The sequence below is a fragment of the Hyaloscypha bicolor genome, assembly GCF_002865645.1.
Source record: "Hyaloscypha bicolor E unplaced genomic scaffold K444scaffold_49, whole genome shotgun sequence".
NCBI classification, from domain to species: Eukaryota; Fungi; Ascomycota; class Leotiomycetes; order Helotiales; family Hyaloscyphaceae; genus Hyaloscypha; species Hyaloscypha bicolor.
The window spans coordinates 128,774-144,099 of NW_020194551.1; the positions used below are offsets into that span (position 1 = coordinate 128,774).

General features: G+C 50.6%; 4 protein-coding genes across 4 annotated transcripts; 1 reads left to right on the forward strand and 3 right to left on the reverse strand.

The window, feature by feature from the left end:
• Window positions 1-447: 447 nt before the first annotated feature.
• On the forward strand, window positions 448-1,919 carry K444DRAFT_609568 (NUDIX family hydrolase-like protein). Its single transcript, XM_024879598.1, has 2 exons — window positions 448-878; window positions 974-1,919. The coding sequence occupies exons 1-2, from the start codon at window positions 786-788 to the stop codon at window positions 1,694-1,696; spliced, it is 816 nt and encodes a 271-aa protein (XP_024740669.1). The 5' UTR covers window positions 448-785; the 3' UTR covers window positions 1,697-1,919.
• K444DRAFT_609569 (ADP-ribose pyrophosphatase) lies at window positions 1,696-2,773 on the reverse strand. The gene is made up of 5 exons (XM_024879599.1): window positions 2,610-2,773; window positions 2,489-2,523; window positions 2,294-2,415; window positions 2,060-2,236; window positions 1,696-1,998 (listed from the first exon to the last, which is right to left on the reverse strand). Exons 1-5 carry the CDS (start codon window positions 2,649-2,651, stop codon window positions 1,760-1,762), a joined length of 615 nt encoding a protein of 204 aa, XP_024740670.1. The 5' UTR covers window positions 2,652-2,773; the 3' UTR covers window positions 1,696-1,759.
• Window positions 2,774-5,420: 2,647 nt separating this feature from the next.
• On the reverse strand, window positions 5,421-5,936 carry K444DRAFT_626460 (uncharacterized protein; the record flags this gene model as incomplete). Its single annotated transcript, XM_024882650.1, has 1 exon — window positions 5,421-5,936. One exon carries the CDS (start codon window positions 5,934-5,936, stop codon window positions 5,421-5,423), a length of 516 nt encoding a protein of 171 aa, XP_024740671.1.
• A 1,583-nt stretch (window positions 5,937-7,519) lies between these two features.
• K444DRAFT_317811 (uncharacterized protein) lies at window positions 7,520-11,955 on the reverse strand. Its single transcript, XM_024871861.1, has 4 exons — window positions 10,595-11,955; window positions 10,471-10,542; window positions 10,206-10,424; window positions 7,520-10,157 (listed from the first exon to the last, which is right to left on the reverse strand). The coding sequence occupies exons 1-4, from the start codon at window positions 11,586-11,588 to the stop codon at window positions 7,690-7,692; spliced, it is 3,753 nt and encodes a 1,250-aa protein (XP_024740672.1). The 5' UTR covers window positions 11,589-11,955; the 3' UTR covers window positions 7,520-7,689.
• Window positions 11,956-15,326: the final 3,371 nt, after the last annotated feature.

Genomic DNA, 15,326 nt, shown 5'->3' on the forward strand with positions numbered 1-15,326 from the left:
CTGATTCAACTCGAGGATCTCGACCGACACCTCTCGACTCCTACACGTGCTGTAGTCCTTGGGGGCGTCTTTGCAGGGACCCCATCGACGAGAATGCTCCTGGCCACAAGCAAAGAAATAAATCGATAAATGGCACATCTCGAGACCCGCAAGCGCTGTTCAATTTTCACAATGAATATACAATGAATACTTCGAGAAATCTGTTGTGGGCCGGGGGGTAACCTTATCTTATTCCCGAGTGTGGCTGTGTAAGTCTTGGTTTTACGAGGCATTTCCCATGGCGAATGGATGTGTACCCGCTGTGCTGTACGTAAGTTTGCCAAGAAAGTCTGGGGCGAATATCCGCGTGGCATTCTGAGATCCTTTCCTTGCATGCCGGACACGAAACCAAATGGTGTCTCGATTTTATTTGAAGTTGGCAAGGGATCTTCCAACGAGTTACAGATCTGCGTCTCAGCCTTGCATGGAGGTCACGAGGCTGACAGTTCGCTAAATCGAAGCCGACGTCGTGAATGAGTCTACAACTTACTTACTCCACTCATGATCTCCACGATATCACTTTCCACTTCGGAATATGAGCTATAGTCAGTCTATTCAGAGAGCCTCACTGAATAAGAACTTACCCCTTATTCTCACCGGCCCCACCGAGCCTCGCTGCTCCCCATTCACCAAGGCTACGAGGTGAATATTTGACAAGGCTCCCGACATCTCCTCCCATGCTTCGGGGAACGAACCTCTTTGCTCCACAAATTTTTCGTCACTCATATACCACAAACACAATTAGGATGTCTACCTTCAACCTCGCGGGTGCAGATGTATCAATCAAATTAGTCGATGATCTCACCAAAGACGAGCTCCTCAAGTTTCCCGCCTTCAAGGTACCACTTTCCCACATGCTTCACAGCCTTATCCTGAATATAACATAGCCTCATCGTCTCCATTCATGTAAACTACAATATTAACAGAAACATAGAACTGGATCAAAACTCTGCAATCCAACCTCTCTCTCCAGTCCACCAACCAGAACCATGAATTCCACAAATCCCCCTACTCCCTCAAGCACATCCAAATCCAAGCTGTGGACCGATTCGGCCCCCGAATTGGCTTCATGAAGATCCACGCCACGGTCACGAATGCAGACGGCGATTTCCTCCCCGGCGCCATCTTCCTGCGCGGCGCAAGTGTAGGCATGCTCGTTCTGCTGCAGCCCGATGACCTACCTCCGAACAGTCAGGAGGAGAAGCACGTGCTGTTGACAGTGCAGCCTCGGATCGCGGCGGGGGGCTTGCAATTCGTGGAACTGCCGGCGGGGATGGTGGATGATGGAACGTTCAAGGGGAGCGCTTCGAAGGAGATTGAGGAGGAACTGGGACTGAAGATTCATGAGGATGATTTGGTTAATTTGACGGAGTTGGCGATCCCGGAGAAGGAGGAGATTTGTCCGAGAGCTATGTTCCCAAGTGCTGGGGGGTGTGATGAGTTTATTCCGATTTTTTTGCATGAGAAGAGGATTCCTCGGCAGCAGTTGGCGGAGTGGACTGGGAAGCTCACCGGACTGAGGGAGGAAGGGGAGAAAATCACTCTGAAGCTTGTTAAGTTAGAAGACTTGTGGCTTGAGGGAGCGAGGGATGCAAAGGCGTTGGCGGCTTGGGCTCTTTATGATGGGTTAAAGAGGAGTGGAAAGTTGGAGACGTAATGCAATGCGACGTGTTTTTAGTATTCGTGCCTGCCATGCCAGTCTATCTGGGTATCCTCAAGTCTATAACTTCCATTTTTTTGCAATCTCAATACCCTCTCCCAATGTAGCAACCCTAGCATCTATCGCGAAGCCTTCCTTCTCTAGCCTCTTGCACTCCGCATACAGATCCGTCAATGGAAGTGTGAACACCTCGATAAACTCGCTGTCCTCCAACTCCGGCTTCGGATTTTGATTCTCGGACTTAGACATATCGACCGTAACATGGATCATTCGAAGATTGGTGTTGCAAAATCCAGGATCTTTGTCAATTCCCCGTCAGCCTAACTCTTTCCCTCAAAATCGGAGCATGATGAGCCGTACCATTAAACATCACCGGACTCGTCTCGCTCACAACTCCAATATACCCGGTCTCCTCCTTCAACTCTCTCACCGCAGCCTCCTCAGCCGTCTCTCCCGCATCCACCAGTCCAGCAGGCACCTCGATCGTGACCTTCTCAACCGGGGGCCTGAATTGCTTCTGGAGAACGATTTCTGGTCCTGTTGCCTATTTCAGCCACTTCCACCAACGCAATTGCAATTGAATGTGAGCCGCACCTCCAGGCTTCTCTAGAATCGCAACTATTCCTACGCCATCGATATCAGAACCTTTGGGACGTGTAGGTCGCTCGGCATGCTCCCACGTTCGTGGCTTGCCGAGGGGATCTTGGTAGGTTGTTCTGGGGACGAGATGTCAGCGGAGAGCTTCTGGAGTGTGGTGGGAGGGAGAGGATATTGGGAGGCATTTCGTACAAGATGAGTCTTGTCCATTTCGCATTTTCGCCGGTCTGTAAAGGAGAAAATGGTCAGCTCTGTGGGCCTCGTCGATATGCATGACATGGCTGCAGTGCTCGGGCAAGGAGTGGACACGCACCAGAGGTTCAGTCTTCAGGATCTTAGAGTAGGTGGAAGACATTTTGAAGACTTTGGAGAGTAATATACTAAGAAAATTGAGGGAGGATGAGCTCAACGAGCTCGAAGCTCAAGGGACCGGTGAGGATTTGTGCATTATCTTGCGGGAAGTCGCGTGGCGCGGTTTTTTTGGTGGGTTTTGGAAGCGAGACATTCATAGAATGGAGGGGTCAAAATGCGGCTCCCCGCCATCTTGGTTTGAAAGGGACCAATTCAGGACCCTCCTTGTGCAATCAAACCCTTCGGCTGAGATTTGGAGGATCGCGGGTTCACATGCGGCTCCCTACCACTTTGGTTTAGAGGTCGATTCAGGCCCCTTATTGTGCAATCAAACCATGGCTCAAAATCGGCTCCTATGCCCCTGCGAGCCCTCCCCCTTCAAAATACATTCTTCAATCTCTCAAGGCAGATTCTTCTCGCAAGATGGCATTGTCTTGCGACAACTCCCTCGCAAATCTTTGCTCTTTCGTATACCTTTTTCCACCAGACTCTTCTCTATCTGCCTCGCAAATTTATTTGCGCATTGCAATTTCTTCTTTTGGCGGACTAATTGTTTCTTTCTATCGCCCCTTCCCAACGATCGTTCTCTTTGAAAAGATGGCTCAGACGAATGATCCCGAGAATTTTGTTGGAAGAGCTCGACAAAAAGGGTCCGAGAGGAATATATTTCGCATTAATGGCCCGAAGTTCAAATAAAAACCATCTCAAGCCCGAGACTCGAAATTCTCATCCGAGGCACGTGGACAATCTTCGTTAGTGAGTTACATCTTCTCATTCGCACGTAGCTCTTGATCGCAGTTCATGTGCCAGGAATTCCCGGTACTGGCCCTCATCTTCAGCCGATAATCAAGAAACTTTTTGGAAATATACCATCTCTCGCAAAGATGCCTCCTAAGATCGCAATACCAAACGTCATAATTACTGTTTCTGTTTTATGGAAGAGTTAGCCCTTTTGGGCAGATAATTGCTGAGATTTTTACGTTACTCGGCTCATAGGTGAAGCACCCTTAACGAAAGGAGACCGGCCAGCCCCTTTTCATTAGCGAAAGTAAGTTCGAACCGACCCCTAAGCCGACCTCCCCAAGGAATGAATCTCACCACCCACAACTGGATTAACTTTGAGTTAGATTAATTATTGACCACCTTTTTAATTATGTAGAAAACTGATGTCTTGTTTAGCTTTTCACTGCAAATACTTTTTCATCGAGAAGGGGGAAAGAACGGAAGGCAGTCAGTGCTTAGGTATGTCCACAATCCTCAGAGCTTCTAATACATGTCTACGTATAAGGATTCATACTGTTCACTATTTAATACGCTCAAACACATCTTGCGCATCTTCTATATAGCCTTTATCCTTTCTCGACGACCTACATTCAATTTATTCGTAATTTCGTAAATCTCAGGTGTTAAAGAATTTCACTTGAGACCACATCTGTATATCTTGGCTAGCACAGACTTCTCAGCAGAATAGAGCAGAATCCAGTACCAACATGCCTTCTTCTCCCCCATATCACTATTTCTTCTTCTTATACTACCGCATGTCCTATATCCATAGACTCACCTATAACATTTTTCCCAAACTCACTGTTTGCTCGACAACTTTTGTTCCACGCTCTAAGGGCACATAAAAACCTTCTCAATCGACTTTTAAGACCTTATTTCATCTTTCCCAGCGCTTCGCGCATTATTTTAGGAAATAATAGCGACTTCCACCCCAATCGCTCGAATTTATTGCATTCCGGCTTCCAAAACGCGGATTTTACACGCCCATAAGAACCTTAATCCCCCAGCAATCTCAATTATACTTCAAAGAGATATTAAAAGGATCTCGACGTCAATCCTCCTCCCCGTCTCGAATTAGATGGTAATGCACATACCTGCAATACCGCTTCCAAGGCCATTTCCGGCCAATTTGAAGCATTCGAATCGGGACGTGAAATCTAGGCTCAACACCTAAGGCAACCCCCACACTACTTGAAAGAGGCACCATTGAAGGCTCTCATGAAACTGTTTGACAGCTACAGCCTGCGGACGGCAGAGGCCATCTCAGGGCTACGGCTCCTGGACGGCTTCCAGTGCCTTACCTGCTCGGCCGTCCCCTGGCTCGACCGTCGAACGGGCATTGCGGAGTGTATACGGGGCCTCGGCAAGGACCAGAACCAAGCCGCGTTCGCCCTGCCGACGAAGGGTGGCGAGAGCGAGCCGGAGCTGGTCCGAATCCTAGAGGCCATGGACGAGGTGCTCGCGGAGGCTCACGGCTGGTGCGCGGACGGGCCGGTGTACATGCTCACCGCACTTCTCTTCCAGAGTAAATCTTACGACGGTGATCTTCTGTACCATTTATTAATTACTAAGAAGATTGGGAATTTAAGGAGGCACACCAAAGAGTTGGGACTATATCACTGGCAGGGCCGCAAGGCGATTTCGACAGGTTGCCTGAGGAGAGGCGAACCATTCGACTTGAATGACCACTGACTGCATCTGAATGTCCCTGAACGCAAAAAGCCCTTGCTTCCTATCTTGGGCGTACATACGAGTTTTCCTAGATTCAGGACGGAGATATAATCTTTTTCCAGCATCGTTTTTCCTTCTTTTCTTATTTTTCTGTGGCATGGTGCTCTCAAGACCATTTTCTGGAGGTTTACAGGCAAGGAGAACCGCTTCAAGGGCTCTGAAAGCTTTCATTAGTTTCAATGTGGGCAGATATCTACCAAATCAGCCTCTGTCCCAAAATGCTCTTGATTTTCCTGTTCAAAAAAGGGTTTCCCCTATTTCACCAAGGGGTTGCTCTCGGCCCCTGCACATCTCTCCACTGGCCATCAACTTTCACTCGCTCCCCGGCAACACTCCTCTCCCTTACAGCGCCCTCCTCCATACTTTCCCCAACCCCCATCTTCCTAAACCCCCACCTCCCCACCGCCCACCCAGTCCCCACAGCCACCGTTCCCAGGATCCCCGTCGGCGCCAGTACCCACCCCACACCACTCACCACTCCTCCAAACGCCGTGGCGCCCACCGCCGCAACGATACTTCCTACCAGCGCATACTTCGCATACCGTACAACCCGCCAGAAAATAAAGATTCCTATATATCGTAAAGAGCGGAGGAGAGCACGGGTGCGGAGATGTGCCGGACGGGGAGAATTGGGAGAGTTGGGCGCGAAGAGGAAGTGGATGTTTTGCTTTGCGGAGTGGAGGGCTGAGCTGGACCTTATATTTGCGCGTTGTTCTGTGGCTGCTTCTGAGGAAGAAGATAAACCGGTCTCTGAGGATCCTCTGGATGGAGACATTTTGCTTCGGAATACTTGCAATTGAGGCTTTGTGAGAATTTCGTGAGCTGAGAAGAGGCGAGGTTGAAATTGAGATGAAGTTGAGTTGAACTCAGGAACAAACTACGTCATCCCTCTCCTTCCTCCCCTTGCTTCCCCCTCCGAAATTCAGCCGCGCAACCGAAGCCCACCCCCTATTCCGCCCCCCTTTTAAATCTCACCAACACCGCTTCCAAATCATCCCCACACTCAACCCGACAAACACGACCTCCGCAACCGCAGAATTGCCACACATTCCTCTCCCCGTCCCCCTTCCTCTCCCACCCCTCCACCTCCGATCCCCAAATGCAACCGACAATCCTTGTAAATCGAGATCACCAGCGCACCAGCAGCCCACGCAAGCATGACATCAAATTGTCCCGGGACTCGTGGATGCGAGATCGCGATAAGTAACGGGATACCGAGGGCAAAGAGCCAGGGTGAGAGGAGGGAGAGGTGCGCTTGAATTGAGGCAGGTAGGGGAGGAAGGTCGAGGACATTTAGGCAGAGGGCGAAGCATGTTGCTGCTAGGGAGAGGCGGAGGCGTTTTTGCATTTTGAGTGGAGGAAGAGGAGGCACGGGAATGAGAGAGTGTGTGCGTGTTTGTGGGAGATTAATTAATTGTGGATGAGGAAAATAAAAGAGCGGAGGGAATTTAAAGATTGCTCGTGTGGCTGTCTGTCTGATCCTTCGAGGTGATTGGGTTGCCGCGCGCTTACACCGTTGTGTGAATGTGAATTTTGAAACGAAAGGAACTTCTCGACTTCGGAGACTGGGTGAACCTGGAATGTTGGAACATCCATAAATAGATGAAACAGTTTTCCTTGTGTAGATGCAGGTTGGCCTGCAAGGCCCCTAAATGTCAGCTTGAGTTCTAGTTCGCCAATAGTGACAAAACGCGAGCACACGCCCTCAGTCAAAAGGAAATTGGGTATCATTTTTAAAGATTTCCATTTTTTATCTTCCCTGGTCTAATTTTGAGACAGCTATCCCTGCCGTCTTGGTATCGATCGCTCATTCTCACCTCATGAGTTCACCATCTTTATAAACATACACAAGGATGTATACCATCCGTACTCTCACATCCGCCGTTTTCGCATCTCATCTGATCTCATCTCGTCTTAACCGTGCCATGTTCAGTGCCAAGCATTGTTTAAGCTCAACAAGTAGCACACTGTGTGTGTGCAGTAAACGAGAAGTTGTACGCCAGTCGAAGCCCCGTGAATGCAATGTATATCAAGACCAGCCAGCCAACCAAACGAGAATTCCCTGCGGAAAGAAGAGAAATCAGAAAACCAACCCACAACCAGACCGCTTGCAAATGCATGTAAAAACAAACAACATATTCATCTGTTTGGAAGAGACTTTTCAGATCTCTTCAATCTCTCGCGATTGACGAGAGCCCTGGTCATCAAAGCATTCAGATGAAGGAAATCTATGCAATCGTAGACACACCATGTCTATACCATTTCGCCATTTTTCTTCCCCGGATCAAACACTAGAGGACGAATATGCTACCGAAGCACATCAAATGAACGCCATTCAGATGCAAAACGATGGAATCTGGTTGGGACCAGATGCTGAGGGATTTCCCGTCCACAGAGGAGCTTGGAAACTGGTGTTTTCATGCTTGGGATTCGAGCACTGTACTCCTTCACTGGCTCCGGACACGACTTTGCTTTTCCCTCGCCTAGTCTCGAAGCCGGCGCTGTGTCCTCTGCACGACCGCGGTCGCTTACCCACCCTTTCGTTCGGAGTTATTGCTTGGAAGTTTTTCGCTGAAGGGTTGTCCGTTTCCATTACTCTTCGCATCTGTACCAGCACTCTTCTTTTTGCCCTTGGGAATCTTCTGCCAGCTACCGGTTGCAGCACTTTCACTCTTCGCTGATCTCGTGTGGCCGTTGGACTTCGACGTTGTTGGAGACTGGTTGGACTGGTTGCCAGCAGGAGTTCCTGATCTCTGGAGTGCCTTGAAATTTTGCTGCTTCTCATCTGTCGAATTGGAGGTAAACCCATTAGCTTTTCGGTCCATTCCTGGCTCAAACTTTCGGTTTGCTGTCGGCGATGGGGTCCGAGTTTCGTACACGGGAGACAAATGAGGCAAATCGTCTCGGATATGCTCATTTTGACCAGTACTGATATCCAGAGGAGACATACCCCCATTCTGAGCCTGACGTGCTAACCGATTTCGAGTATTTGGCGAAAGTCGAAGCGTTCCGTTCAGCTGCTCTGCTGGCAGCAAACCATTTGGTACAGAAGTTGAATGTGTAAGGATGCCATTTGGAGCAGATGGATTAGCCAAAATCGTCGAATCGCTCGTCACTGAGGTTGACCCATTCGCCACCACCAGCATATCATTTCGGCTTTCCATTCGAGAATCTCTTGGGGTTTGTTGAACCGTACCGACCTGCTCGCCATACAACTCGCTCCCCTGTGATGTTGAGTCCATAGACCCCCCGACTATATCGCTACCCTGGTCATCTGTAGGAGAGTTTTCACTAACAGCAGCTTGCCAATGAGCAATCGAAACCGGTGCTGGATTGGAACCATTGACCACCAATGGTGCTTGACTGTTCAATGCACGAAGGTTGGAGCTTGAGATTCCTTGCAGGGATTGAACCGCGGTAAGAGGTGCAGAGTGCGCGCCGGTAGAATACGATCGGTCGTGCCCAAGAGGCGAAGGTGATCTAGAAGGTCGCTTTAGCCTATCCAGAATGGACTGGGGTAGCTGATCTGTCGATAAACGGCGTCTAGACTGTCCAATATCACCGAAAGCCGGAATTGATGGGATTGTCATCGACATGGCCGGCTGCCTTCTCATAGGACTTGGCGCATGATCATTAACATAGTAGCCAACGTATTCCTTCGGTGTAGTATCTTCAGGCGGGGTTGTCACGACAGAACCAGGCCCGGACTCAAAACCCGATTCCAAATTTTCATCCGCAATGAAGTTAGGAATCGGAACCCCATGAGCCTGCCGTAGTGATTGGTAGATCCCAAGTCCCTGGTTTACCATGCCACCTCCCTGGAAGGCGAGTGGTGATGGAACTGATCGAGCAGCAGGTTGAGAATGCGACCGTAACGAACTGTTGGGCGGCCCTCCCCCATTGCCCGAACCGTTTGTGACGCTTGATCTGTGCATGCTTCGTCTCAACTCAGGAACAGCATTGCTCAGAGAAGGCGATGAGGGGTTCGTGCTCGGTGTTTGGTATCCATAAATCGGCTGTCCCTGGTAGTGCAAAGGGTAGAAGAACATGTCCGAACGAACGGGCGCTGTGAGAGGTGGCTGATCGAACGAATTGGTGCGATTGCGATCCGTGGCCTGCTGTTTGATTGGGCCGCCACTGCCCTGAGCCTGAACGTAAGCTTGACTCTGTTGCGCCTGGAGTGACTGAGTATATAATTGTAACCGCAAGCTATTCTCCTGCGCTTGTAAGACAGAGTAGGTCGCGTAAAGATCATTGTGTAGCTGTGCTTGAGCCTGTCGTTGGAGCCAAGCCTCTTGTGCGGACATGTTCTGAGGCAAACCACCTGAGACGTAAGAAGAGTTGTGGTCGAATGCTCCACTAGAAGCTCTACGATTGCTGTTTCCATTGCGGTTGTTGTTGTTGTGTCTCCCCCCGCGGTGTGTACCACCTCGCCCTCTATTTGACTGTGATGTACTTCTCAGAACCGGTTTAGGCCTCGACGGCGGCTTCTCCCACACTCGCTCCTCTTCTTTGGGGTAGGAATATTGCTCGCAGCACTCCTCAAGTTTAGCTTGTGACACCAAGTCAAAGGCTCTCCTCAGCTCCATATGCAGACCTCGGAAAGATATGTCGTCAGCAGTGTTTCCTAGATTCCTCTCAACGTTGAAAGGCTCTTCAACGCAAAGTCTGTTGTTGTTAGTAACATGCCATTTCTTGTCAACCTTTGAGATCTGTTTCCCGCTCCGAACTGAAATTACAAGCTTATCATAATCGAACTCGTGCCCGTAGAATCGAAAGAATTGGAACAGAAGTTCCCCAAGCGTTTCTTTATTCTTCTTGCCAAAGTTCTTCAATGCATCAATATCGTCTGCAAACGCGCTTTCGACTCCATCCTTGGTCGGGAGTTTCATGTGCGGTCGTTGGTGAAGGGCTGGAAGGACAGGAGGAGGTCGACTTTGTAGGAAGTTGATAATCATGCATATCCAAGTGTATGAGCTGAGAGTCCCGCCAAAAGCTACTCAAATGTTAGACAGGAAACTTAAGACCGCATTTATGAACTCGCCTGCATCATTCACTATCCTTTTCTTTGTCCAATGCTTGATGATCATAGCCAAAGGCCGTACGCGAGGATCGATCTGAACGTATGTCTTGATCATTCGAGTGTTCTCCAACGCAAGAGTATTATTGACGTTCATATCGCAGGCCAATCGCAGCTCTGGGTCCCAGATCTTAACAATTGGAACCTTTGCAGTAGAGACACATATCACTCTCTCCATCCCATCTGGCACGACATTAGTCTTGTAATCGGTTGCTTTGAGGTTGCTCACTCTTGGCTAAGAGGTCTGCAATGATACAGACGCCCTCCATCTCCTTCCAGTCCGTAGTTATGCATATGTCAACTACATGTATATTAGCAAAAGCGTTGGGTCTCATGCCTAATAGGCCACTGACCGTCTGATTCATCTGTGCAAAGTAGATTGCCAGAGGATCCAAATACATGAACCCGTATGTTGTGCCCCGGCCACTCGTCGTTGAATAACTTCTCGAGCTTCTGAACAAGTTTCTCCCTCCTTTCTTCACTTTCTGGAGTCGGTAATAACCGATCGTACAGCTCGCGCATATCTGTTGATAGTTTTCTTTCTTCATCCTCCGAAAGCTTGCTCTTGACATCTTTCGGGTTCAACTTTTCCAACTTCTCACTCCCCAGACTGTAAGGCATCCGCCTCTTTGTATGGGCCATGGCAGTCTCATAGCGGCAGCCTCCTCGGGGTATGTGGAGTGGTCTCGAAGAGGGAAGTGTGATGTTGGATTCGGAGTACGCAGAGCGAGGAGAATGGTTGTTGGTGGCATTCGGGGAGGGTTCTCGGGACTCGAACGAGAATTTCCTAGCGTGTTGATGTGGGGTAGAGGGTACTGAGCTTGATTGTTGAGTAGTGGTGGAATTTTGGTGTTGTGCACGGGGTCGACTCGGCAGCTGGTTCGACGACTCCAATTTCTTGGCTGGCATCGTAGCAGCTTTTTCCTTCTCTGTTATGAGCGCGCGCTCGCCTTTACTAGATTTACGTGACTCCTTATTCCCATGACCGCCCCGAGACGAAGCTTTGTTGTTCCTTGCCGTGTTGCCGCCACCAGAGCTAGATCGCGAGCCAGGCACAGCCTGGATATGTTGCGCAGACAGGAGAGGAGGAAGCGGTGGAGATTGAAGTCGAGTTGTTCTGCTAGACGTAATAAGTCTGTTGTACTGAGCGAGTTGTGCTTGGTGGTAGGACGAGTGTTGTGGCAGTAAGATTGGGAGGAGGTCCAGGGGTGCGGAGAGTTGTGATCCAGCGAGACTCGGCGAGATATTGGGGACAGCGTCTGCAAGCGTATTGCGCCGAACGAGTCGCGACCACTGTGCCGACTGATATTGATACTGAGAATTACCAGCAGAGGACTGGCCCTCCATCAACCCACGACTACTCAAAGTCGTGATTGTCGGTCAGGGCAACTCGGAGAATGGGTTGTGTTTCGTTGAACAGAAAGGCAGGATCGACGGCTGCCAGAGGCGACGCGGGATTGTAAGGCAGTCCGCCACTATCGAAACGAGTGAATCTGATGTGTTGGAGGCAGTTCAGAATCCGTGAGCAGCTGAAGAGCGTGATGGCTTGACTAGCAACCCCCTTCTAAATCGAACGGGCGTCTGGCGCTCGCGAGGGGCGGAGACCCAGGGCGGATGGAGAGACAGGTGCAAAGAGGGAATGTGTATATCTACAGACTCGCTGCTGAGCACGGAGATCTGCACATGGACGGCCGACGAGAATGGGCAGGGCGAAGAGAGAGTTAGTTACGTGGGTGAGGTGAGGTGGATTTGCTTTGTCGAAATGTACCTACTACTTGCGGAGCCTGCCAATACGAAGACGTAAATAATATGTGAGGAGGTTAGCGTACTTTTTTTCGGCAGTAGCACTTCAATGTCCGATCCTTTGGGCGGGCAGGGCAGGCGCAAGGGGCGACGTTGCAGCCAGTGGAGATCCAGAACTCGACACCACACATTTTCCAGCCTACAACTGCAAACCTACAAAAATGCATACAATATCTTGCAGGAGCTGGGGTCGCACTTCTATATCCACCGACAAAGGCCTGCCTCGAGCACGCCCACGGCTTTGCCCACAACCTCTGCACTCTGAGTTAGGAATTCGCCCGTCAGGGGAGGATCGCGAGTTCTTTGTGCCTGCCCAGCCAAACAACCTCTACGTTGATGATGAAGGGTGCTGCCCAAGACTACATGCCTGGTGAGTCCTTTGTGACGAGAATAACCGCCCGCCCACACCCAATGCTTGTTGGGGTCCACGACTCCAGCACCCAAGCACGACTCGGCCAGCATACACCCATCCATCAGCTCTGCTCAACCCCTCACAGTCCCCATTCTGGACGGAAACCCAGCTGTACCACACTTCTGCGCATACATCCGGTCTGACATGAGGCGTGCCTCCAGCTACCTACGTGCCAGCCGACGACGTGAGATCTGTTCAGACGCAAACAACGGCAAACACTCTATACTTAATCTCTCCTCCAGCCGGGCTGTGGCCGCCTCCTCCTGATCCGTAATTCCAAGTCAAATCCAAGTCTGAGACGAAACAGTTTCGAGCGCAGGCAAGCACCCGTGATTTCTGACAATTATATGAAGACATTAATCCATTGTACACGACTTGAACCGGATTCGGCATACCGAGATCTGCGAACACTTTGCGCGAACGCGAGCTGATTTCCTGGGCAATATCCCGCGTGGGCGTGTTCTCGCCCACACAGGTCGACGTTTGTTGACCCCGGCCGTGGGACTCGAGGAGGGCCCCTGATTCAAAGGTCATTCTCTCTTTGTGGCATGAATAAAAGAAATCGTGATGACCACCTCTCGGGGCTGCTGCATATCTGGGGGACGTGGACTGGGGAAGGCCAGGCCAGGTTGAAATGAGGGCCGCCTTCGGTGATGAGGCCCCGTCCACGCCACACCCGCCCTGATGAAAGGATAAGTAATGGATTCTAATCCTGGCTGCTCTCTGAACATTTGCATGGGCCCTCCAGGACAAACTCAACAAACACCCGTCTCCCTGGAATTGGGGTCTTCAGCGTTGGGGCTTGATCTGCCAAGCTGCGATCCGTGAATGCTGCAGGGCCATCCTGATCAGCTTTGGCCGTTCTTTTGACACTGACTGGCCTCGACGCACAGGATCTTCCAGCTTATCCTGCTCAGCGGGAGAAGCAAAGCATGTTGCACAGGAAAGACGGCACACCGATGGGCTTTTGAGAGTTTGTTGCCGGGGAATTGGTGATTAATCCTCCATCCTCCATCTGAGGACTTTGGTCGGTGATCACGTGACAGGTCTGAACGTTGACTCGGCAGGAAGCTCCACCAAAACGAAGTCCTTACGAAGACGGGCTTTTGGACATCGCCATCGTCATGGTCGTATCATACAGCCAGCAAAAGAACAGGTCTCGAGTCTCGACCCCGCTGGCACGAGATCGCGAAGAGCTCTGCCCGCTCCGGTCCCGCTTTCAGCCTCACCGGCACTCGAGCAAGGATCTGCACACCTCTCACCATCGGCACCAATGGATCGCGCTTCGCGCAAAGACCGGAGGACTTCCTCCAATGACTCTTTTCTTCCAGGCCAACCATCACCAAAACAGCAAGGAAAAATTCACTGGGCCTGGGCTCTTGGCGTAGCCTTGTGCTCGGCATGCTCGGATGCAATTATGCTGACAATCGTCGTTCGGACTCTAGCCTCGTCTGAGCCCCGAACGTCATCAGGCGCTCAATCAGATTTACAAATCAACAAACCCCCGTGTTCTTCTTAAACCCTCTCACCCCTCCTGCACCTTTTCAACGCGTTTGTGATTGAATATACGTGCAGGATTAAGTGATCCGTTTGTATTTAGACCTGGATTTTGCCGTACGTCTGTTTGGGGGGAGATATCTCGGGTCTCGCTGGAACGATACCGCCGCAGCCGGAAGCCTCGGATACCTTAACTCCATATCAGAGCACATCTATATAGCTTGGAAACTGCCACACTCCGTTCAGCCTCTTACTGTCCCACGCCTGCACAACCACAGAATGGGACTTTCTCGGTCACGGTTCGTTAGCCTTCTCCCTTGTCTGCCTTCCAATGGTTGTCTTTCTCGGCCAGAGCAGTAAGCTGATGCCGTATTCGAACAGAACAATCACTCTGGTGGTAGCAATTGCAACACTCACAAGCAACGCCCTGTCATCCATACTATTCGCCCAATTACCAGATGATACATACCACCTCGCCAGCAACTTCAGCTGGTACCTACACTTTGCAAATGTATTGAGCGTGTTTGGGTTTATTGGTGCACTGAGAGTACGTGCATCTGCTTTGAACGGTCACGCCTAGGGCAAGGTCATACTAACACAGCTTCTCACAGCAACATGCCCTCAGCATAGCCCTCTTCTCAAACTATCTCATCTTCGACACAATCCTCTGCGCCATCCCACGCTTCCTCCTCGTCACCCTCCTCCAAGACCTCTCCGCGACAATATGCACACCTCCACCCTCCTTGTCCTATGCCTCGCAGAACCCGCAATCGCTCTCCACACCCTCCCCTTTACCTCCACCGCAAACAGAGAGTCCGTTCTCCTGGGGCCTCGGCGAATCATGGTCAGAAGAAAGCTGCTACAAGATGGTGAGCTTGGCGGAGTTGGCAATGGCAGCAGGTGTGATTGCTGCCACGCTGCTGCAGTTTGTGGGGGCTCTCGCGGTGAGGGAGTATGCTAAAGCACTGTGGTTGAGAGAGGTTAGGCAGGAGCACAGGGCTGTTGCGGCCGTGGAACGGGTGAGTTTGTGTGAGAAGAGGGGGCTGCCTGTTGTTTTTGAGGAGGAGGAGATGGGTGAGAAGTGCTCGTAGTAAAGTCCACCGAAAACTCGGGGAAGGACGGCAATATTGTGAGGCTAGGACCAAAAGTGTGAAAATATGGTCGAGGGACGGCGTTTTGGGGCTATACCCTTTGCTTTGGGTTGTACATATGACGAGAGATGATATTATGGAGAGGAGAAAATGACAAGGCAACAAAAACTAACACCCCACTTTGAACGAGGAGAGTGCCGTGAAAAGAAGGAAAGTCCCCAAATTTCCAGCTTGGGTTGCAGTTTCTCGGGTGTGCCAAGTCATCCAAGCATTTCTCGTCTT